This window comes from Cheilinus undulatus, linkage group 15 (genome assembly GCF_018320785.1).
Source record: "Cheilinus undulatus linkage group 15, ASM1832078v1, whole genome shotgun sequence".
Taxonomy (NCBI): Eukaryota; Metazoa; Chordata; class Actinopteri; order Labriformes; family Labridae; genus Cheilinus; species Cheilinus undulatus.
Genome location: NC_054879.1, coordinates 15,219,963 through 15,241,146, shown reverse-complemented (window position 1 = coordinate 15,241,146; position 21,184 = coordinate 15,219,963). Strand labels below are relative to the sequence as shown.

General features: G+C 42.6%; 1 protein-coding gene across 2 annotated transcripts in view; it reads left to right on the top strand.

Moving 5' to 3' along the window:
* Positions 1 to 21,184, top strand: part of gli2a (GLI family zinc finger 2a) — a 118,420-nt gene that overhangs the window by 70,699 nt on the left and 26,537 nt on the right. For both annotated transcript variants that reach the window (XM_041807687.1, XM_041807686.1), the window contains exons 3-5: positions 3,032 to 3,137; positions 12,080 to 12,285; positions 15,623 to 15,826. In XM_041807687.1, the coding sequence (XP_041663621.1) occupies positions 3,032 to 3,137; positions 12,080 to 12,285; positions 15,623 to 15,826 (516 nt within the window). The remainder of the gene's footprint in view (positions 1 to 3,031; positions 3,138 to 12,079; positions 12,286 to 15,622; positions 15,827 to 21,184) is intronic.

Here is a 21,184-nt window from a genome sequence, read left to right as displayed (position 1 = left end):
GTCTTTGTATTAGGCATCACCTAAAAACAACACGCAGCCTGCAGGCGTACAGTCTTGTTACGTCTTGTTTTTACAGCACTGGCTGGAGCATCACGACCTCCTGAGGCTCATGTGAAAGGAGACAAAGTTCAAACACTGCTAAAGTGGAGTAATTGTTGTGATAAAGGACAAAAGGAAGGCTCTATATGCTGTTTCTATGTCCTGAAACTTGAACTAAACAACCATAAATGTGTTAGTTTTCACTCTCAGCTTCTTAAGTGTCACTATCCAGAATCCAGATTTCAACATTCAGCACCTTTTCTGGATGCTGTTGAAGTCAGTCAGGTCATGTAAAAAGCATGGAAAGCCAGGTAGAGACTGATCAGGCCAGCAATCAGCACTGGACATTGATCAAGGAGACAAGTAATTGATTCCTGGTATTATTCAATAAAATATTCACATTACCTGTGAATAAATACATATTTTGAACACAAAACATGACCTTTTCCATTGTTATTTTACCCTTATTTTAACAGGAAGTCCCACTGAGACAAGAAATATCTCTACAGCATAGAGCTGGGCAACATATTAGACATAGAAAACACTGTAAGTAATAAAAAAACAAACATTAGAAGGAAAATCATATCTATTAACCATTTTCTATCAAGTGAAGCGTGGCCCTTCTTGCCTTTGTCTCTTACTCAGTGTGCTTACAAAGCACACTCCTTTTTTATTTATTTTTGGGCTTATTGTGCTTCTTTTGATAGGGGAGGACAGTGGATAGAGTTGGAAACAGGGGTGAGAGAGGGAGAGGCTTATGGGAAAAGGCGACAGGCCAGATTCGAACCTGGGCTGCTCGCACTCAAGGGGCACGCCTTAAACCACAAGGCCACCTGCGCCCCACAAAGCGCCCCCCTGAGAAAACTGCCTCCTTTCCATCTCTGCTGCATTCTGTAAAAGTGGTTCAGAGGTTAGCACTGTTTCCTCAGATCAAAAAGGTTCCTGGTTCGAGACCCCAGTCAGGGCCTTTGTGTGACGAGTGTTCATGTTCTACATGATTCTCTCCAGGTACTCCGGCTTCCTCCCACCACCAAAAACATGCTCGTTAGGTTAATTGATGACTTTTAATTGGTTGTAGGTGTGTGCTTTTAAAAGATGTAACTATTGAAATGAACTGAGATTTGATTTGAAGAGCTGTTAAAATGCTCAGTTTGAGTCAGAGTTAAGGTCTTTACATACTGGGTCCGTTATTTTTGGATGCCTTTTTTTTAGATCTGTAATCCGAAAAAAACGTCACACACTTGGACCTTGCACACTGGGTCCGATGCGTTTTTATTTGGCCTCTCTGCGACAATTCGTAGAATGTGCCCGTATCTCCCTCACTTCTTTAAAATCCTGCTGGATCCATCCTGACAGAGAGCTTCATTCAGCACCCACTCATGCATCAAAGCGCTGATCCAGATCGGAGAGATGGAGAGCAACTTATAAATTCTATCTCTGTTATGAGCTGTGAGTAGGCTGCAAATGTATGCCTTTATCTGTTGTGTTTCCATAGCTGATTTCCACATTACACACCTGCAAACTATGGTGTTTTAAATGAGGTTTCGGGAGTGGGAGAAAGAGAGGAGTTGGACAGGGGTGAGTGAGCGAGCGAGAATAAAGCAACAGGCGCTGATCTGAATCATCAATCACCCGTCTATCTGTTATACTTCCATGGTTTATATCCACATAATAAATGAGCAAACTTTGGTGTTTAAAGTGAGGTTTCAGGGCAAGAGAGAGAGGGAGGAGGGGTCCGGTGGGGGGTGAGGAAGCGAGGAGGAAGCAGCAGGCACTGTTTTGAATCATCACTCACCCATTGAAATGACTTGGACTGATGCGAAATTCCCATAAAATCGAAAAAAAAACAGACGGATGAAAACTTCAGCAGCAGTATGCAAACTTGATTAGAACAACATGAGCTCAATCTTCTTTTTTTAACGCACGAACAATTCGGACGAATAATCGCGCCCAGTGTGCAGAGGCCTTTAGACAGGACAAACCGTATGCTAGCACTGGCAGCCTATCTAGTACAAGAGGATTTAGTTAAACATTTCTCAATAGACCTGAGTTGTTTTGCATTCATGACTTCCAGCTGTATAAAAGAAACATTTTCCAGTCATGTAGTTTGTTCCAGGATTTTAAAAAAACTTTAAAATCTTGTCTTGTCTCATGAGATAAGTGTCTTGTTACACCCCTACTCTTGAGTGACCAAAATTTCGCTGGAAAAATGTCAGCCTCTTTATTCTAGCTTTACGTTTTAGACTCTAGTGTCTGAAACTTTTTTCCTCATCATTTATTGGTATCACATCATATTCCCATGCTCTTCTCAGATTGGTACAGCCCAATGTTCTTACTGAGTTTGACCATCTCTGTTCTCAGGTCATTCCAGGTTTACGAGACTGGACACCAAAAGAATCCTAAGGGCACACCAGCGCCCCTTGTCCGTTTCACAGCATGTCCTTTAAATGTGCCGAGTCTCTGTTTTGTATTATTTTCCTGCGTCAAATGCGCAACGTTTGACCACATCAAAATGGCAGGTATCAGACGGTTTTTGGCATTTATTTGCATGGTCCTTCTCCTTCAATAAAGATGGCCTGTGTCCGACTCAGAGCTTGTAATGACAGTAATTAATGAAGATCTGCTGTGTTGTTTTCACAAGACTTCCTTAAAGCCTGCGGAGCATTTATGGCAGGAAATGGTGGATTTGTGAATCCTTTGTCGGACACGTAAAAACACACTCATTGTTGTGTCAGCCCCACTCTGGTCTCATCGCTGTTAATGAAACATTCAGCTCTCGGGGCAAAAGCCACAACACTGTAGACGGTTTCAATTATCGGTGGGTTACGGGAACTGTAAACTGGTACAGTTGCATCTCATGCTGTGTGCTGGCATTAGTCAGAAGCTGTTACGGCCTTGTTTGTCCTCTAGTTCATGACAACTCTCATAATCACTATTCATTGTGTTTGCATGCTTCTGTTGCTCACAAAGCTTCTCTCTTCTGTCCTTGCAGGTGCCCACCCTCTCTTCCCCACTTTTCACACACCCATCCCCATCGACATGAGACACCATGAAGGACGGTACCATTATGAGCCACACCCACTCCACGCCATGCATGGGTAAGTATCATCAGTGGTTTTTAGCTAGATTGAGAGATTAAACCAAACTACCCTTGTCCCAGTATTGAAAGCCTATGATCATCGCTTGAGATAACTGGGTTGAACATTCAGGCTTTGTTTCAAACTTGCATCCTAACCTGACCTAAAAAGAAACTCATTTATTTTCTGACTGAGACATTACCATAAAAGTTGGGTCCTCCTAATGTTGCCAAGCCTTTTCTTATCGAGAGTATCCGACTCCAGAAGGAGAACCCTGGAGGAAGATCAATAGAGGTTTTGTGAGAACTCTGCTGTTACATTTAAATTCAGCGAGATCAGGTGATACATAGAGTGTGCAGAGCTATTTATCAAATACAAAAGCGAGGGAAAGGAGGAGAAAAAGTGTGGCTGTGCAGCCGCTTTGTTTTGATTAATGTGATGTGACTCTGACAGAATGCTCCCACTAATTCATCAACACCTTGATATAGCTGTCCTTTCCCCTGCATGCGACAAACTCACCTAATTACTGTGCGTCGTCCTGGTGAAGTGGAGCGAGGTTTCAGTGCAGGGTGCTCAGTGGCAGCACTTTGTCAACTGCTGGTTGTTGTGTGTCAGGGTTTTTGTTTATGTTTGAAGGACCATTCTAACTTCATATGCAGTCCTTCATCACCTTTTGTACATAATTCAGACGTGGCAGTACTCACAGCTTTGTTATGTCCTTGCTTTCTGTCTGATTTAGTAAGAGAAAGGATAGGAGCGTTGATAATTCAGTGGATGCAATGCAACCAATGAACAACCTTTGGTACCGGTCAACACTATCTGTGGTTGCTAGAAATATTCCGATTACTGTGTCCGTGACCAATTCCCGATTTTCTCTCTCTTTATATGTAAAATTAATCAGTGAAGCAAAAACACTGGTCTACTGTTTGGTAGATTCACCTTATGGAGTTTAGGCTCTTATTATAAAGACTCCTCAATACAGATTACAAGTAAGTAGCAAGATGGAAGGAGGTGAGCAGGGGAGAGTGGTCCATTGCTGTGCACTTTGGATTCAATGGGGCTACACCATAAAAAATAAATAACCCATTCTGGTTGTAGAAAATGTGTGCATTTGATGAATTCTCTTCTGATCTTGCAGTCTTCCCAAAAGACTTTACACTCACAGGTGGTTGAAGGAAGACTCTTCTTGCTGATATAAATCAAACTTTTGCAGTCTCACTACATAAAGCCCTGTAACACATGCTGTCTTTCAGCACTTTTCAGCATTCTTGTTTCATGATTTAAAAGTAGCAATCTCCGTTGTGGTCTCTTTGCCTTTCACGAACTTTGCATTCCTGAGAGGAGAAGCATGTCATATCCTAACCGTCTCTGGTATACATTAGGCCGAGCCTCTTGTGGGATTACAGTAGAACTCGCTGCATGTTGTGGAGTCGGGCATCTTCTTCTTCTCAAACCCACAACCCAGCAAAGCCAACCACTTGTGCCAGCATGTTTGACCGGGTAATTAGCATCCGAAATCCAGCCTTCCGTTCCCAGAACCTCAACGACAACGCAACGGATGAGAAAAACAGATCCCCCGCTCATTCCACAGCCTGTATTTATGCTTTTTGGGAAGCAGTCGGGGGGCAAATTGCAGCACTGAAAAGTTGAAATATGCCCAAGGTTTTTGTGTGGCAGAGCTGCGGTGTACACCGCCTCATACACAAACAGATGTGGTCCACTCGCCAGGCAATCAGCCTGTTCAGGGCCCACAGTGAGGAATGTGTTGATGAAATACAGTTTACCAATCAGCCATGTTGTTTTTATTCCCATCATTGTTTAGGTTTGGTGAACATGTAAGGAAAACGGTTGGAGGTGAAAGGAGGGTGGATTCTGACTATTGGTTGTCAGCGGTTTTGACAGACATGTTGTTATCTTACGTTGGCTCCAGCTCGGCTCATCGTCACGGCTCAAGTCTGAATTTGGATGCTCCCCTGAGTTACAGCCAGGAATGTGCTGCTGAAAAGACAAGGGACCCATCCATCAAAAGACTGCAGAGCTTCAAATCAATAGCCTCAAATTGTCACGGTTTATCACACGCTCTCAATGTAATTTTCTTTCTCTCTAAAAAGACTAAATGATATGTGACAGCCAGGGAGCTGAAAAATGGATAATTACCCTCTTTATAATCCCGTCTCGTTTAAGTGTATTATCCCGTCGTCTGACACGGCTCCACCGGGGCCCCTCCTTTGTACACAGCCCTCGCTTCCCAGGGAGTACAGTATCAAGTTGTGTCCAAATCCTCTGCATCCTGATCAGGGCCCCAAAAACAACCGAGGCAGGATCCGAGTGTGTCCCATGTGGGGCAGCGTGGTGATTTATCTTGATCGCCCTGGCTGCCCAGAAGTACAGAAGGGAGTGTGTCACATCATAATTCATCCCACCCCGAGCCAGTAGGGAAAATGCCGTAGAGGCAAATTCTGACTTGTCGGTCAGACAGGAGGGCAGAGAGGCAGAAAGAGAGCTTGAAGTTTGAGCAGGGCTTTAACATCACACCTTGAATACGGTACACAGGAAGCATCGTAAAAAGCCGTGTAGACAGATCATTTTCACAACTTAACACATCACAGGAAGACTCATTCAAACTTTTATGAAATGAACATAACCTTTAAATAGATGTCCTTTTACTATACTGGCTGTACTGTGTGTAAAGTAGCCACAAAGCTTTCCCTCATATATAATCATGGACCAAAAACAGTCAACATCTGAAGATTACTGTGCAGTACTGCTGCACATTAATCTGATTGTTGTTGTAATCATAGTGTCTGTGCATTTACACAATAACCTCATAAAAGGCTGCGATTATTTTGTATTGGGAATTACAACCCTAATTCCAAAAAGTTGGGGCGCTGTGTAAAATGTTAATGCAATGATTGTCAAAATTCATAAAACCCACATTTTATTTACAATTGACAATAAACAACATATCTGATGTCAAAATTGAGACATTTTACCATTTCATGAAAAATATTAGCTTATTTGAAATTTGATGGCAGCAACACATCTCAAAAAAGTAGGGACGGGGCCATGTTTACTATTGTGTAGCATCCCCTCTTCTTCTAACAAACATCTGGGAGGTGAGGAGACTTGTTACTGGAGTTTTGGGAGAAGAATATTGTCCCATTCTTGTCTCATGTAGGATTCTAGCTGCTCAGCAGTCCTGAGTCTTCTTTGCTCATGTGTCAAATGTTTTCTATTGGTGAAAGGTCTAGCCTGCTTGCGGACTCTTTGCTGTGAAGCCATGCTGTTATGATGGATGTGGTATATGGTTTTGCATTGTCTTACTGAAATAGTCAAGGCCTTCCCTGACAGAGACGTTGTCTGGAGCGGAACATGCGTCGCTCTCAATCCTTTATCTACTTCATAGCATTGATTGTGCCTTTCCAGATGTGTAAGCTGCCCACGCCATGGGCACTAATGTTACCTCGTTCCATCAGAGGTGCAGGCTTTTGAACTGTGCCAGGATAACAAGCTGGATGGTCCCTCCCTTCTTTAGTTCACAGGACACGGCATCTTTAGTTTCCAGAAAGATTTTCAAATTTTGATTCATTTGACCACAGAACAGTTTTCCATTGTGGCTCAGTCCATTTAAAATTAGCTTTGGCTAAGAGAAGACATCCGTGTTTCTGGATCATGTTCCATTATGGCTTCTTCTTTGCATGATACAGCTTCAACTTTCATGTGTGGATGGCACAGCCAACCATGTTGACAAACATGGATTTCTGGAAGTGTTCTTGAGCCCATGCAGTGATTTCCAGCACAGAATTATGCCTGTTTGTAATGCAGTGGCCTGGAGGACCCAGAGATCATTGGTATCCAATATTGACCTTCAGCCTTGTCCCTTGCTCAAAGAGATTTCTCCAGAATCTCTTAATCTTTTGATGGTATAATGCACTGTTGATGGTGGGATATTCAATGTCTTTGCAATTTTACGTTGAGGAACACTTTTCAGAAAACTTTCCACAATTGAAGACTCTGTTTCTTTGCAGATAGGTGAACGTCTGCCCATATTTACGTCTTAGGGACTCTGCCTCTCTAAAATGCTCCTTTTATACTGTTGATGTTACTGACCTGTTGCCAATTAACCTATTTAGTTGCAAAATGCTCCTCCAGATTTCATTAGTTCCACTTACTTTTCCATCATTTTGTTGCCCCCATCCCAACTTTTTTGAGATGTGTTGCTGTCATCAAACTCAAAATGAGACAATATTTGTCATGAAATGGTCAAATGTCTCAGTTTCATTATCTTACATGTTGTTTGTGTTATATTGTGAGTATTATGAGCTTATGAGATTTGCAAATCATTGTATTCTGTTTGCATTAACATTTGAACAGTGTCCCAACTTTTCTGGTTTCGGGGTTGTATTTAGTTTTTGATATTGGCTGCTGTTCTATCTAATCAAACATGGTTTAGGTGAATAGGATGGAATCGTTTTGGGTGATTTGGACTAAGATTCACTGACTCCATTGATCACACAGAGCGTAAACAAATGTTGACATGAGTGTCTATTGAATTTATGCACAAGTGTGCTCAGGCATGCAACAGAGCTATAAAGTGAAAGCAGACCAGCACAGTAGAGGGGAAGCAAGTGCAATCATGCTCAGACATAGAGTGAAGCAATCTTTCATATTGAAACCAACCCTCTTTGGACTGATAATTGGTTGTGACACCCATACCTCTTAGCCTCATCCTCAAATCTGGAGGAAATTGGTCCCAAAACCCTCTTGTGTGTACTCGGCCTACATGGAGCCATGGAGATCTTTCTTTAAATCACCACCAATCATGCTGCAATCATCCCCTACCAGCAGTCTAATGTACTTGCTCCTTGGTATGCACTTACTCATAGGGTTACTCATATGCTAGACAAGCTGTACCACGTCCAAATCACTTTTTCTCACAGCACAGTTTTAACAATGGAACAACAGAGAGCTGTGTAATCACACAGTACAGAACACAGAGACAAACAGCAATTACCTCCTTCAAAGTATGTCATCTACTGACTCACTCTGGCTTCCTATCCCTCCATGTTTCCCTGTTTCTCCCTAAAAGTCATTCTTGGCACTTTTATTTGATGGTAATGAAGAAGTCTGCTTCTTAACGACATGCGAGGAGTCTGTTTCCAACCAGTCAGCCACCCATAATGTTCAGGTATGATGGAAGTGTCTTTAAATGGCAAGCACTGATTCAGAGAGCTTCCCATTCAGTCTCTGAGCGAAGGAAAACACACAAGCTTCAAGTAACATCTTGTCAGAAAGGAGGCGGACCGACAAGGCTTCAATAATGGTACCTGCCAGACGTGACTGTTATTTGCAGCCTCCTGACAGGCAACGGCAGTAAATTTTACCATATTATCAGAGACTCATATACGCGCTGAGTTATTTGAGTGATTTACAGCAGCTATGGTGGTGTGTGTCGACATGCTGGTTTGTTATCAGCCAAGAAACAAATAGCTATCGTTTATAGATAGAGGCACACCAGGCGCTATGGGCGGGCTTCAGGGGCCAGGCCGACAAAGGTTGACCTCTGTGTTGCCTGGGCTATGCCTCTGCAGCGACTCTTGAGTTGCTGCCAGATAATAATTAAAACAATTTGTTGTAATATCTTGTCAAAATTAGCACCATAGTGATCCAGAATATTAGAAGTGTAAGAAACAGTAGTGGAAATGAAATCATCACTTCTTTTAAGAACCTGATGGTAAGTTTGAAACTTTGTGCATATTTTAGATTCAAATGGTTTTTCTTTGCCTCAATTTGTCTTTACAATTGGTGCTTTTTTTTCTTGATTTTAAGGGGATTTCATTCAGTGATGCATGGACTGTAACAATCAGGATTAATGCCAACACTGATGTTCTTTGATTAACCTGTCTTATTTTTGTGGTGAACTTCCTCATCTAGGTCAAGGACCAAGTTTTATTTTAATGTGGAACACCACTAAAATTCTAGCCTTTATCACTTGAGAGGGGGCAAATTTGACCATAGACAACTGGGGCCGTTCTGAAGAGCTCAGTGACTAGACTGTGGTACTTTAATAGATGCAAGCTTTGCAGTAAGATGGTTATTCCACAGTCAATTGTAAGTGATATTATTAGGAAGTGGAAGCGTTTAGGAATAACAGCACCTCAGCCAAAGGTGGAAGGCCCAGGAAATCACAGAGTGGGTTAAAGTCACCAATGCTCTGCTGGTCCCATTGCTAGAAAATTCTGAACTTCCACTGGCATTAATGTAAGCACTAAAACTGTTTCCACCAAGTGGTCCGGTTCAGTTCGGTACGGCACGGCCTGATTTTTTGCGTTTCCTCACACCCCTCCGTAGGGGTACTACTCTAACCTATTCTTCCCAAAAAAGTGGAGCTACACACACAACAATAGGGATTTGCACCGATGTTACTTTCAGGGAACAACAGTTTGCTCAGCCAGACTGCAAAACAAAACAAAACAAAACACTGAAGTCTGCTAGAGATAGAATTACTCCTCTTTTCAGCGATTTTGGCTCTTTTGGCTCCCAAACGGCTTTTCATTTATGTACCAGTTTGGCTTCCTCTGATCTGCCAATTTTAGCAATATCATAACATATGATTGATATGTGGACATGTATTTTACTCAAAGTATGCTCAATTTTTAAAGTTGATGAAAATATCATGTAATTATTTTTCAAAAACTTCCCTTGCAGGTCAGATGGAATCTGTTCAATGGCTGGGCTGTATGACAAACCTGCTATAAAACATTAATGTTACACCTTCAAACATGAGTTCTTAATGCATGGTCTATCTGTGCTAAAGGATAAAAGACCATCCCTACTAATGAATCAAATAACACACAGACACACACAATCTATATAAAAATGGCTCTCAAACAGAATCCGGCTCTTGTAGTTCACATAAAAGAATCGGCTCTTTGAACTGGCTCATTTATGAATGACCATCACTAAAGTCTGCTCTGTGAGGAGCAGGCGAAAAACAGAAGAAAAACAGACTAATTACTGTCTAAATTGCAAATTATTTTCAGATCTAGTATACTGAACCATACCAAGCTGTACTCAATCAAACAGGGCCACTTGATGGAAAAGGGGCATTTTTTTTTTCTAGAGGCTTTTCCTTGTGTAAAATGTACTATTGCACCAGGTTGAGGCATCCTGCTGTAGTCTTTAGCTTCATTCCCAAATGCACCTGCACAACCTGCAAGGGCAACTTGGCAGCGGGAGAATGTTTCATGTGTCTCACTATCACTAATCACATCAATGACCCTGCACGCCGTAAACACCACAGCCAGCTGGAGGGTATTCACCACAGAGCCAAAACTTGCCAGACAACTGTCTGACACACATTGGTACGAATAATGGCGATTAATGGCGTATGTCACAATACTATTAACATTGGCAACATGTCTGTCCCTTTGAAACACAGAACTTATATAACCTAACAAAACATTGAAAATAATCTCATGATTTTGAATTTTGGAAGCGAAATCTGGGCAGGTGTTTCTAATACTTTATCTATTCAGGAAATGTTTTAGACTGTTATAATATGAATGCTTAAGCTAAAAGCTGTGAGTATAAGACTGAGGTTTCTTTGATGATCCCTGATAAGAAGTAGTCTTAGCGCTGATGCCAGTTTACCCGGGTAGTCCATCAGTAAAATGCCTAGGCGCTAATTTGAGTCAGCGCTGCCAAGCTCTCTGTCGGCCGCTCACAGGCAGACCAAGGAGAGCGTGTTTTTGTGTATGGAGCGTCTGTTTCTTCTCACTTCTCTGCTCCTGCCCAGAACAGAGAGCTCTTTATGGCCGTTTGTAGGGGAAGAGAAGGCAGAAAGTTGGCCCACAGACAAGGCCGACAGTCTGCAGGCCCTTACTGGAAACGGAGTGGGGTTCGAGGCTCTGGGTTGGTTGGCTTGGCGTGAGATGGGCAGGGCTGGGCCGGGTGCAGGCTGGCGTCCGCACAGAGACGGTGACTGAGAGACTGAGCAGGGAAACTGTGGAGGGAGGATGGTGGAGGAAGGCTCTGCCAAGCATGCAGTGAAGGTGTCGGGCTCGGCCAGAAACTACAACCTGCAGCAGTCGCACTCTCTCCATCTGATTCAGAGGGCCTGACACTTATACTGATTTATTTTAGAGGTAGATACACATTTACTTAAATATTTTAGCTTCTTTTGGATGTTGAATATTAGTCTTTTACTGACCTTTTAGCACATATTCTCAGCATTAGTTTTTCTTGCACTCAGTCAGGGTGTCATCTGTATTCAAACTGCTTATCAATGCTGCTGCCCTCTAGGCTGACATGTGTACTAGTGCCCCTTCAAAGACTTGTACCACTGCCAGCGGCCAGCAGACGTGTTTATCTGAAGCTCAGCCCTCAAGGTTATTGAGAATTACAACACCCACTTGTCTTTGTTTCTGCAAGATGAGCTGCCAGTTAACCTGCCGGAGATGACAAATTTACTGTTCAGCCTGACGTGACCACCGGGCAGCCAGAGAACTTCAGACGGCACCTCTCCAGGCAGCGGCTGTGCTCTCTTATCATCCAAATTATAATACTAATGTCAGAGACCCTGTAGTTTCGCCCACCCAAACACGAGAACATACTCCTGCTGGTAGCCTCACAGTGGAGAGCCCTTGGTCTCGACTTGTCTACAGCTTGAGGGCTTAATAGAAGAAGGTGAACAAAAGGGGATTATTATGTATTAGCTTTTAAACTTTGGAGGTGAAAGGGTGTAAGAGGACTGAGACTGCAGACACTTCAGCAGAAGTTAAGGCTTGTCTATGAACATACCAATGATGATCACTTGTGATGATAACAGAGCACAGCACAGGCAATCAAACTAACACTCCCCCTATATTCTATATCTTATTTTCCATCTTTAACCCTTCATCTTCTCTCCATTCTTCTCTATACCAATCATTAAATTTGCCTTTTTTGCTATTTCTTCTCAGACCTCCAGGACTGACGGGCAGCCCAGTTATCTCAGATATTTCTCTGATCCGTCTATCGCCCCACGCTGCACCCGGGACAGGTGAATCTCCATTCAGCCCTCCACATCCGTATGTCAGCCCCCACATGGAGCACTACCTCCGATCAGTTCACAGCAGCCCCACCCTCTCTATGATCTCAGCGGCCCGAGGACTGAGCCCTGCTGAAGGTAAGATTTGCTCCTCATACTAAAGTTTCTAATGGATCTGTTGATGTTAAGCCTCCAGTAGAAGAAATCAACAAGCTGCAGCTGATCTTACCTCAGGCACAATTACTTATATGGACTGCAGTGTCTTTAAGGAGACTTTTCAATTGGTACAAGATCAAAGTAAATGTCAAGGAGTAGCCAAAGAAGTAGGGACTTCTTGAAATATTTTAGGACTTCCTTTTTAGAAGAAAAAGAAAATGTGAAACTATCAAATCTTGGTGCAGACAGTGTTTGGGAAAAGAAAAGTTAGGTACTGATGTTGGACGAGAAGGTGCACCATGCACCTTAGCAGTCATGCTGTTTTAAAATCTGATTTTTGATTTTCACATGGTCTTCCACTTCATGGCTGAGTCACTGTTGTTCCTAAACACTTCCACTTTGTAATGACATCACTTGTAGTTGACTGTTGGCATGTCCAGCAGGAATAGAATTCCACAGTTTGCCGTATTGCAGTGCCACATGTGAGGTCACTGAGCTCTTCAAAACAACCCATTATACTGAAAAGTTTGAGAGAAATGCACCCATCTTTACCTACAGCTGTGACTGGCCTATAGCTCAGAGCTGCAGAGCTATCTGCTGTTTTCTTGACACATACACGCACAACATCTGTGACACGATCATGTCATCTACTCCAAATCAGTCATGTCCAAATACTGAAGATACTATTCACTTCTTTTTCAGCAACATTGGGATTCAGCTCATGCTTAGTTCAGCAATTCAAAGTAAAAATTGGTTTTGTCAGATCTGATTTGAAAATACATTTATGCTGCAGATGCTAAAGATAGCTTTACTCGCAATGAGCACTGCTTGAAATGTGAAAAAGCCGTATAGATACTTCCTCACTTCTGTCACTGACTTGTGCTCACATAGCTCTTAATATGTGTCCCTCTTCTAAAAACAGGCCCACATGTTCATCCATAAACACTCTCATACCTGTTCGCTTAGGTTATGTTCACCATCAGGCTTTCACAAGATGGAAACACTCAGCCTCGGTCACTAATGATGTGCGTAAAGTACACAATATGATGGATAAACTGCATGTGCTGTGGAATATTTTGCAGCTGCTCTGAGCAGTTAGCTTGAAGAACGTGAGATTGGAGTTGAGCAGGTTTATAATTTATGTTTCCTGCTTGCTGTGAACCAACTCTGCCTGCTTGGCTGCAGCTCACTGCAAACACACTTTAGTTTACACAGTTGATTATTTTACCAATGGTGATAATTACTCCTGCACTTTATAGGTTCTCCTATATAACATACTGGAGCTTACCTTTCATCAAGCAGGTTACTGGGATTTAGTGTGTGGGTGCATGCTCATAATTTGCAGGTATAAGCTCAGTAGTTACAGTACAACTCTTTTGCACATTTGTACTTCTGTGTGGGGAGAAAAACTATAGAATTTAGCTTAGAGTCATGCACACATAATCACAAAGCCATAGACCTATGCTACCCCCGTTCTAACAACTGTAGAGGTGATGGGCCATAGACCTGCTCATTGCACCAATAAATCACCAACAAACACTCCCTGCCTTTAAGGAGAAGCAGTGCTGAAGAGATGCTGTCACTGATAAAGTGGTGTGGAAGTATGGTACCAAATGTACGGCTCTCTGCAGCTCTGCAGAACATAAATAAAGTCCATGCAACCAGTGGAGCATGTGTAAACCTCTGATAGGGATACCTGGGTGCCAGGCATGTGTTAAAGGCTATTAGTGAAACTATATAAATTACCCTGGTCCCATTTGATGTACCAAAATTGTTGTGTTAATTTAAAGGCAAGAATTATAACATTTTTGCGCAAAAATGTCTTAATTAATTAAAAAAAAATACTGATAGTGACCTTAGATTCCGTGTGTACCACACTACCTGTATATACTACACTGGTATACCAAAATGACTCCAAATGACTACCATGTCCTGCATGAACTAAAGCTAAGCTTGATTTAAAAGTGATTAAAGCATAACAGGCAACATCAAAGCACAATCACACACAGTTTCCTTTAACTTTCAGTCAAAAAGCCCAATGCCCAACGGCATGCTGGAAAAACTGCAGATTAAGGGATGATACCTAAAACTGAAAATGTGTTGTATTAACCCAGAAAAATAGAGCTGAAATCACTATTTTAAATTTCAAAGTTCACACATCTGATTTCTAACAAGCTTTTATCTTTCAGTCTTGTGTATATGTCTTTTATAGTACATAAATATACCACCTCTGATACATTCAGAGAATTTTTGATTTTTACCCAGGAGACTTTTCGTCTGGTTTTACTGGTCTCAGTGTTGCTGTTATTTCTCATCTCTCTGTATTCAAAAGTGAGGTCACACATGCAAGTACACTCAGACACAAAATGCTTCTCTGCAGAGGGGGTAACGTGATCTGGCAGCCATGGAGAAACCAAAAGAATATCCCCGGGTTGGTGCTGCTGGAGCACAAACACACTGCCTGTGCTGTGTTACTGCAGCCATGGCCTAATAGGTTCTGATGGATCCAGATTTGGGGGTTTCTCTGTGCTCTTATGTCTATGTGTGTTAAGGGGAGGCTGGGGTTGGCTCCCCAGATATCCAATTTGGCCCAAACTCGGTGATCCCAACCCCCTACTTTCCCCCATGTTTCCATCAGCGTGCGTGATAATCAAGCTGTGGCACACACCCCTTTACCCCCACACAGTCTAACCCACTTGGGAGGGAGCAGGAAATGGAGGAAAAGGGGGACAAATCCACAGTTAGAAGTAGTAAAAACCAATCCATACAACCTTTTACTCTGAAACCTCCTGCCATTTTTTAACTGTGGCTTTACCCGGCGGCAGCGCTAACACTTTTTACATCATTTATTCCATTGCACAAGCTGCATTTAAGTCATGTTTTTGTGTGTGCACCTGCCCTCTGTGTATGTCTTCAGCCCGTCAAACTAACTGCATACACATCACTAGTGATCTGCAGGAATGTGGTATTCCTTTCCTCTTTATCCCCCTCCTGCTCTGCTCTGCTTCCTTTACTCCCCGGAGATATTTTCCCATAACCCAGCAAGCCTCAAAGACATCAGACATCTTTTATCAAAAGCCTCATGCCCCCAGGCATGCATACAGGCATGCACAAATCTCCAAATCTGTAAAGCAGGGCAGTCCTCTCCTCTGTTTAGTCCTTCTTACAGCCTTCCTCTTTTTCCGCATCACAGGAAACCAAACTAAATCTATTGTGAATGTTTGATTCATTGATGTTTAGCTTTGCTACCCCAGGAAGAATTTTAAAAATCGCCTGACTGAAAACACTGAGGTTGTTTTTCACCCATATGCCCCTGCAGTGACCCATGAACACCTGAAGGACCGTGCGCTGTTCAGCCTCCCCCCTCCCCCACCAGGAGCCAACCCCACAGAGTACTACCACCTGATGGCCAGCCAGAGAAGTCCCTACGGTGACCTGCTGATGCAGAGTGGAGCAGCAGCGGCCGCAGCAGCAGCCGCAGCGGCTGCAGCTCATCTACCAGATTACATCAGTCCAGTGGACGGTGAGGATAAAATATCTGATGTTGTCTGTAGTAACACAAATTAAAATGCATTACCAGACATAAACAGATAATGAATTTATAGTTCAGCATAACTCTGGGTTTCTATGACTTGAAGTGGTTGACTCAGAGCAAAAGGCTACAAAGAAAACATGAAAGATGTAGAATTTCTGGACATCCAAATGCTAAAATGTGTGAATGCATGATGCTTATGCTTGTTTTGGCTTGAACAGATTACAGCACACTTATATTCACGCCAGTAGCTCTGTACAGTGCCAAAGCATGATTGTCGCCCCTCCCCAATTTCCTGCTGGCCTGCACTTACACTGCACCAAGCCCAAGTGGGTCTGGGCATGGTGCATCATCATGTTGTAGTATGACACAGTCAGTTTCCAGGAAGGGTGCTCTCAGAGTGAGCACTATGAAGAAATACACAACATGACAGCAACATTACTCACTCAGTTTAGTTGTTTTGGTCAGAAACTCAGAGGTCATATCAACTGTAAGTCTCTTTTCTTAATCCCACTCCTGCTAGATTTCTGGCCATTACTGCCAGCTTTCACAGGGCGTGCCATCCACTCGCACCTGCAACAGATCATTCCAATCTTGTCCACATCCGGCAAGGATTCTTACAGTCCATATTAAATATTCAGAATAACAAGCAGTGAGTTTGACTAAAGGCAGTATTGTTATGTTCACTGAAGCACCACCTTCATTAAGTTTCCTCTCTGAATGAAGGAAACCCCAGGAAAACAACCACATCCTTGTCATGTGTAAAAGTGCCACACATGGATAAAAGAGCAGCTTAGAACTTAAGACTGATTTAAATCCTGGATATGGCTTAGTAATAGCAATGCCAGAGTAATACTGAAGGACCTTATTTACACTTAATTTATCAGCGTTTATTTTAAAGTCATACAGAGGGGAAATGGTTTCCTGATCTCTGGAAAGTTTGCTTGTCAAAAAAACTTTGGTGCATTTCCATCAGCTCTCACAGAGAGTAGGTTAGTCTTTACTCCATTTATGCCATGCTGTTACAGTCCTCATCATTAGATGCTTAATGCGGTAGGGCAAATTTGCATGGTAAGGAGTGTTTTTCCCCAAATAATTGTATAATGGCTCGGCATCACAAGGCCTACCTGCTGCAACACAGCAGAAGTCCTCTAATGATGACTCAGTACATAGAAAATCTATGCATTTTTATGATTCTTTCATGGCAACATTTTTAAACCAGGACACCCAAGAAATCTTCTGTGAGATATCAAGGACGATTGGAGCAGCAGTGTGGTATACAAATCAAGACAAACACACAGACATGTCACCAATTATAGTAAGATATGGGAGATCACCGCTATAAGGACAGTTTCTGTCCATTTTCTGACACTATAAATGCACTTGTGTTCCTGTAGTATAACAAGGTTGTCTTCTTTTTCAGTATCCCACTTGGCTTTGTGCACAGTTGCATTTATGTGCACTACTATGTTGGTGCGCAGCAACATCCAATAAATCTGATCTGGAATCATAAAGATTAAACTTGTTTGATAGGGCACATCAGGGGTGTAATGGTGTGAGCAGAAGCGGGTATGCTCTTAATTTATATATTCTTTATGAGTGGGCATACCCTTTTTTTTAAGTGAGTATACAAGTGGGTATACTCCGTACACCAGCGTATACCCTGCACTACACCACTGAGACACATAGATTAGAATCCTGACCCTTGTTGTTGCTGAAACTGTGGGTTGCTGCCATTCTTGTTCAGGCCTCCCTTGAAAAAGATATCTCTGATCTCAATGAGACTAACCTGGCTAAATAAAGGTAAATAAAATTGGGGCACTGCTTGGCACATGTCTTTCCTGGCTCTGTTACTAGTCGTTCTTCAGCTGTTCTATTCAATGAAGGCCCAAAAATAACCTCTAAAAACAGGAAAATACATTGTAAACTGACAATTCAAGACTGGAGAGGCTCTGTGTCAATCCAGAGGAATTTTTGGGCAAATAATCAGCCATGGCAAACCTGCAAATAGTCTTGTGTATAGCTGTTTAAAGGAGAGAATTCTGTGATACCTGAATGATTAACACATCAGTCTTTGAGTATAAAGACGAGAGAGGAGAGAATGAAGAGTCAGAGTAGTTGTAAAAGAGAGCTTTTAAAAGTATACACATGATGATGAGTTTATTATTTTGTCAAAATGTCAAAAATGGCACACTTCCACCCCAGGAATAGCAGAGCACGTGGCCGTCTTTCATCCCTGGTACATGAAGAGCAGCCAAACTTAACAGTCCCGCTGCCCTTTGTTCTCAGCACCAGGCGTGTTGATACCATCCTCTTATTCTTCCTCTGGAGGGTTTTTTTTTTCATGCTAGAAATCCCCACATCAAAGCCCTTGGAGCTTTTTAGACTTAGACATAGCATGGGGGCTTCGGCAAGCTGGGGGTTTAGGGTGCATGAACACTAAAAGCCCTGAGGCCAGGAGATCGTAAAAACACGTGTTCCTCTGGAGTCTCTCATTCTGATGGTTTTTCTGGTTCAGGTGTACTTCTACTGTGATTATGAGTTACATCCTACAAAATAAAAGTCTTCTGGATTCATTTAAGAGATTTTGGCCATGTGAAGACTTCTACTCTAAGACTTGTATGTCAGAGAGTTAAAGCAGGGTTTAACTCGGTGGGCTGCATGTGCTGTCCACTTAACACACACACACTGGCACATAAAAAATCTAACAGCCGGGCAAATAAGCAGGCAAATGCTCACTAACTCGTACACGTGTTTGCACCGACGCTCACAGAGACTAGCCTGTTCCTTCATGCCAGTTAGAACCCGGCGGCCTTCTATCAAGATGACGGTCAGGCACCAGAACAGACGTTTGATTTCAGCATCCAAGAAACCTTCAGCCCTCATGAATGGCCAACAGAAAGAGCACAGAGTGGAAAAGTGTCCGTGAAAGTCAGCCTTTTCGATGGCTGATAATCAAATACTCCCCTTGGCACCGACGCCTGCTCTGCTCCTGGAGCCCCTGCTCTTTCTTTCATCCCGTCCAACCACCCACCCTGACAAAAAGAAACACTGCCCTGCTGCTCTCACTGCTGCAGAGTCGTGCTCTTTGCAGTCACTGCATGACACACTTGAGTAACATTACTTCTAAAATAATTTCATTTTACAAGATTTAAAAAATACCTAACTGCATTACATCCTGATAAAAGTAACATTTTATAGTGCCTTTGTATCACTAGAGTTGTTGTAAAGATGTTCTACAACCCCGATTCCAAAAAAGTTGGGGCGCTATGTAAAATGTCAATAAAACAGAGTGCAATGATTTTCAAATCTCATAAACCCATATTTTATTCACAGTAGAACATAAAAATGTTGAAACTAAGATATTTTATCATTTATTGAAAAGTATTTGCTCATTTTGAATTTGATGGCAGCAACACATTTCAAAAAAGTTGGGACACGGCAACAACAGGCTGGAAAAGTAAGTGATACTATGCAAAACAACCTGAGGAGTAATAAGGTTGACTGGCAACAGGTCAGAAACAAGACAGGGTATCAAAGGAGAGTTTCAGGGAGGCAGAGTCTATCAGAAGTGAGCAGAGATTCGCCTGTCTGTAAAAAAAACTGTGTCTAAAAATCGTGGAATGATTTCAGAAAAATGTTCCTCAGTATAAAATAACTTTAACTTAAAAGATCCTGCCATCTACGAACCATGATATCATAGTAAGATTCAGAAGCAGTTCCTCAAAGTCCAGCTTCCCTGGGCAAAAGCTTATTCAAAAGATAATGAGGCAAAATCAAAACTGTTCTGTGGTCAGATGAGTCAAAATTTTAAATTCCTTTTGGAAGCCTGTGGACTAAAGAGGAGAAGGAGTACCAGCTTGTTATCAGCGCACTGTTCAAAAGTCTGCATCTTTGATAGTATGGGGTTACATTGGTGTCTATGACGCGGGCAGCTTACACATCTGGAAAGGCAAAATCAATGCTGAAAAGTAGCTAGAGGTTTTAGAGCAACACATGCTCCCATCCAGACATCTCTTCACTGAAGGTCTTGACTATTTCAGTAGGACAATGAAACCTTTTAAGCATCATAAAATGAAAAATCCAGCAAAGAAGACCCTTGGCTGTTGAGCATCTAGAAGTGTATTTTAGAAAATAATGCAACAGCATTCCTCTCACAAAACTCCAGCAACTGGTCTCTGAACTTCTCAGATGTTTACAGAGTGTTGTTAAAGGAAGAGGGGATGCTACACAATGGTAAATGTGGTCCAGTTACTAATTTTTTAAAATGTTTTGCTGCCATCAAATTTAAAATTTCAACATCTGATTTGTTGTTTTTGTCACTATGAAATATTGAAATTATCACAGTTAGCTAGAAAAAATCAGCACTTAATTACTGATTTTAAAAAGTGATCATTTCAAATACCTCGTTTTTACATTCAATCAGGTTACAGTACTGTACAGGTTCTGAAATTTGAAGATACACTAAGAAAAATCGTCCAAATAAACAAATATCCAATCATGTCCACTGGTAGTTATTTCTTTTTCAGAGTTCAAAGGGTTAATCTGTAAATGATCTCAATCACTTTGACAAACACAGCGGTGCAGAGTGAGGGGTGAGAGGGGGTGACGAACTGTAGACCACCTCTCTCTCCTCCCCCTGGCTCCCCCTTTATCCTCCTCTACCTCCAACCACCTCAGTGACCGCCGCTGTGCTGCCGTGCCCGCACTTGTTTGCCAACGCTGTTTGCTCAAATAGCCACAACCCCTCCCCGCTCCTCGTCTCCCTCCCCCTCCGCAGCCTGCTCCTCTGCAGCCTCCACACTTGCTGCCACTATCCCAGCAGCTTTAATTCAGTGTTCTGCTAACACTAGGAGTGATGTGGTCCCGGTTTGGCCCACTTTGCCAGTCTGGAGGCTCTTCCACTGCGGCCTGCAGACACAGGGCCCGTATTGACCAAGGCGGCCGGGTAATGGTCATCGCGGGCAGCCTTGACCTGAATCAAAAGCCTCATTTACTGCCAGAGGAGGAGGAGGAGGGGGAGTGGCAGAGGTGGCAAATATGTGCTTCATCTCCTGCCGTTAGTTTTGGAAGGCAGTGCAGATAAACCAGTATTAAAAATCAATTTATGCACTAATATTCAGCAGACCCACCGCAAAAACCTGGAAGCCCTCAGTGAACCCTCAGTGCAGCTCCACGCTCCCGCCCTGTTTTCTCTCTTTGCATAAGTGAACTGCAAGACTACTGTTGGGCCGTCAAACACTGAAGAAGTGTGCTGCTGCTGCTGGAAAAGTTGTGAACACAAGTGTCAGTAAAGTTTTTTTTTGACGGAGCTGCATGTCTTAATGCTCCACTTGTGAATTTGAGGAT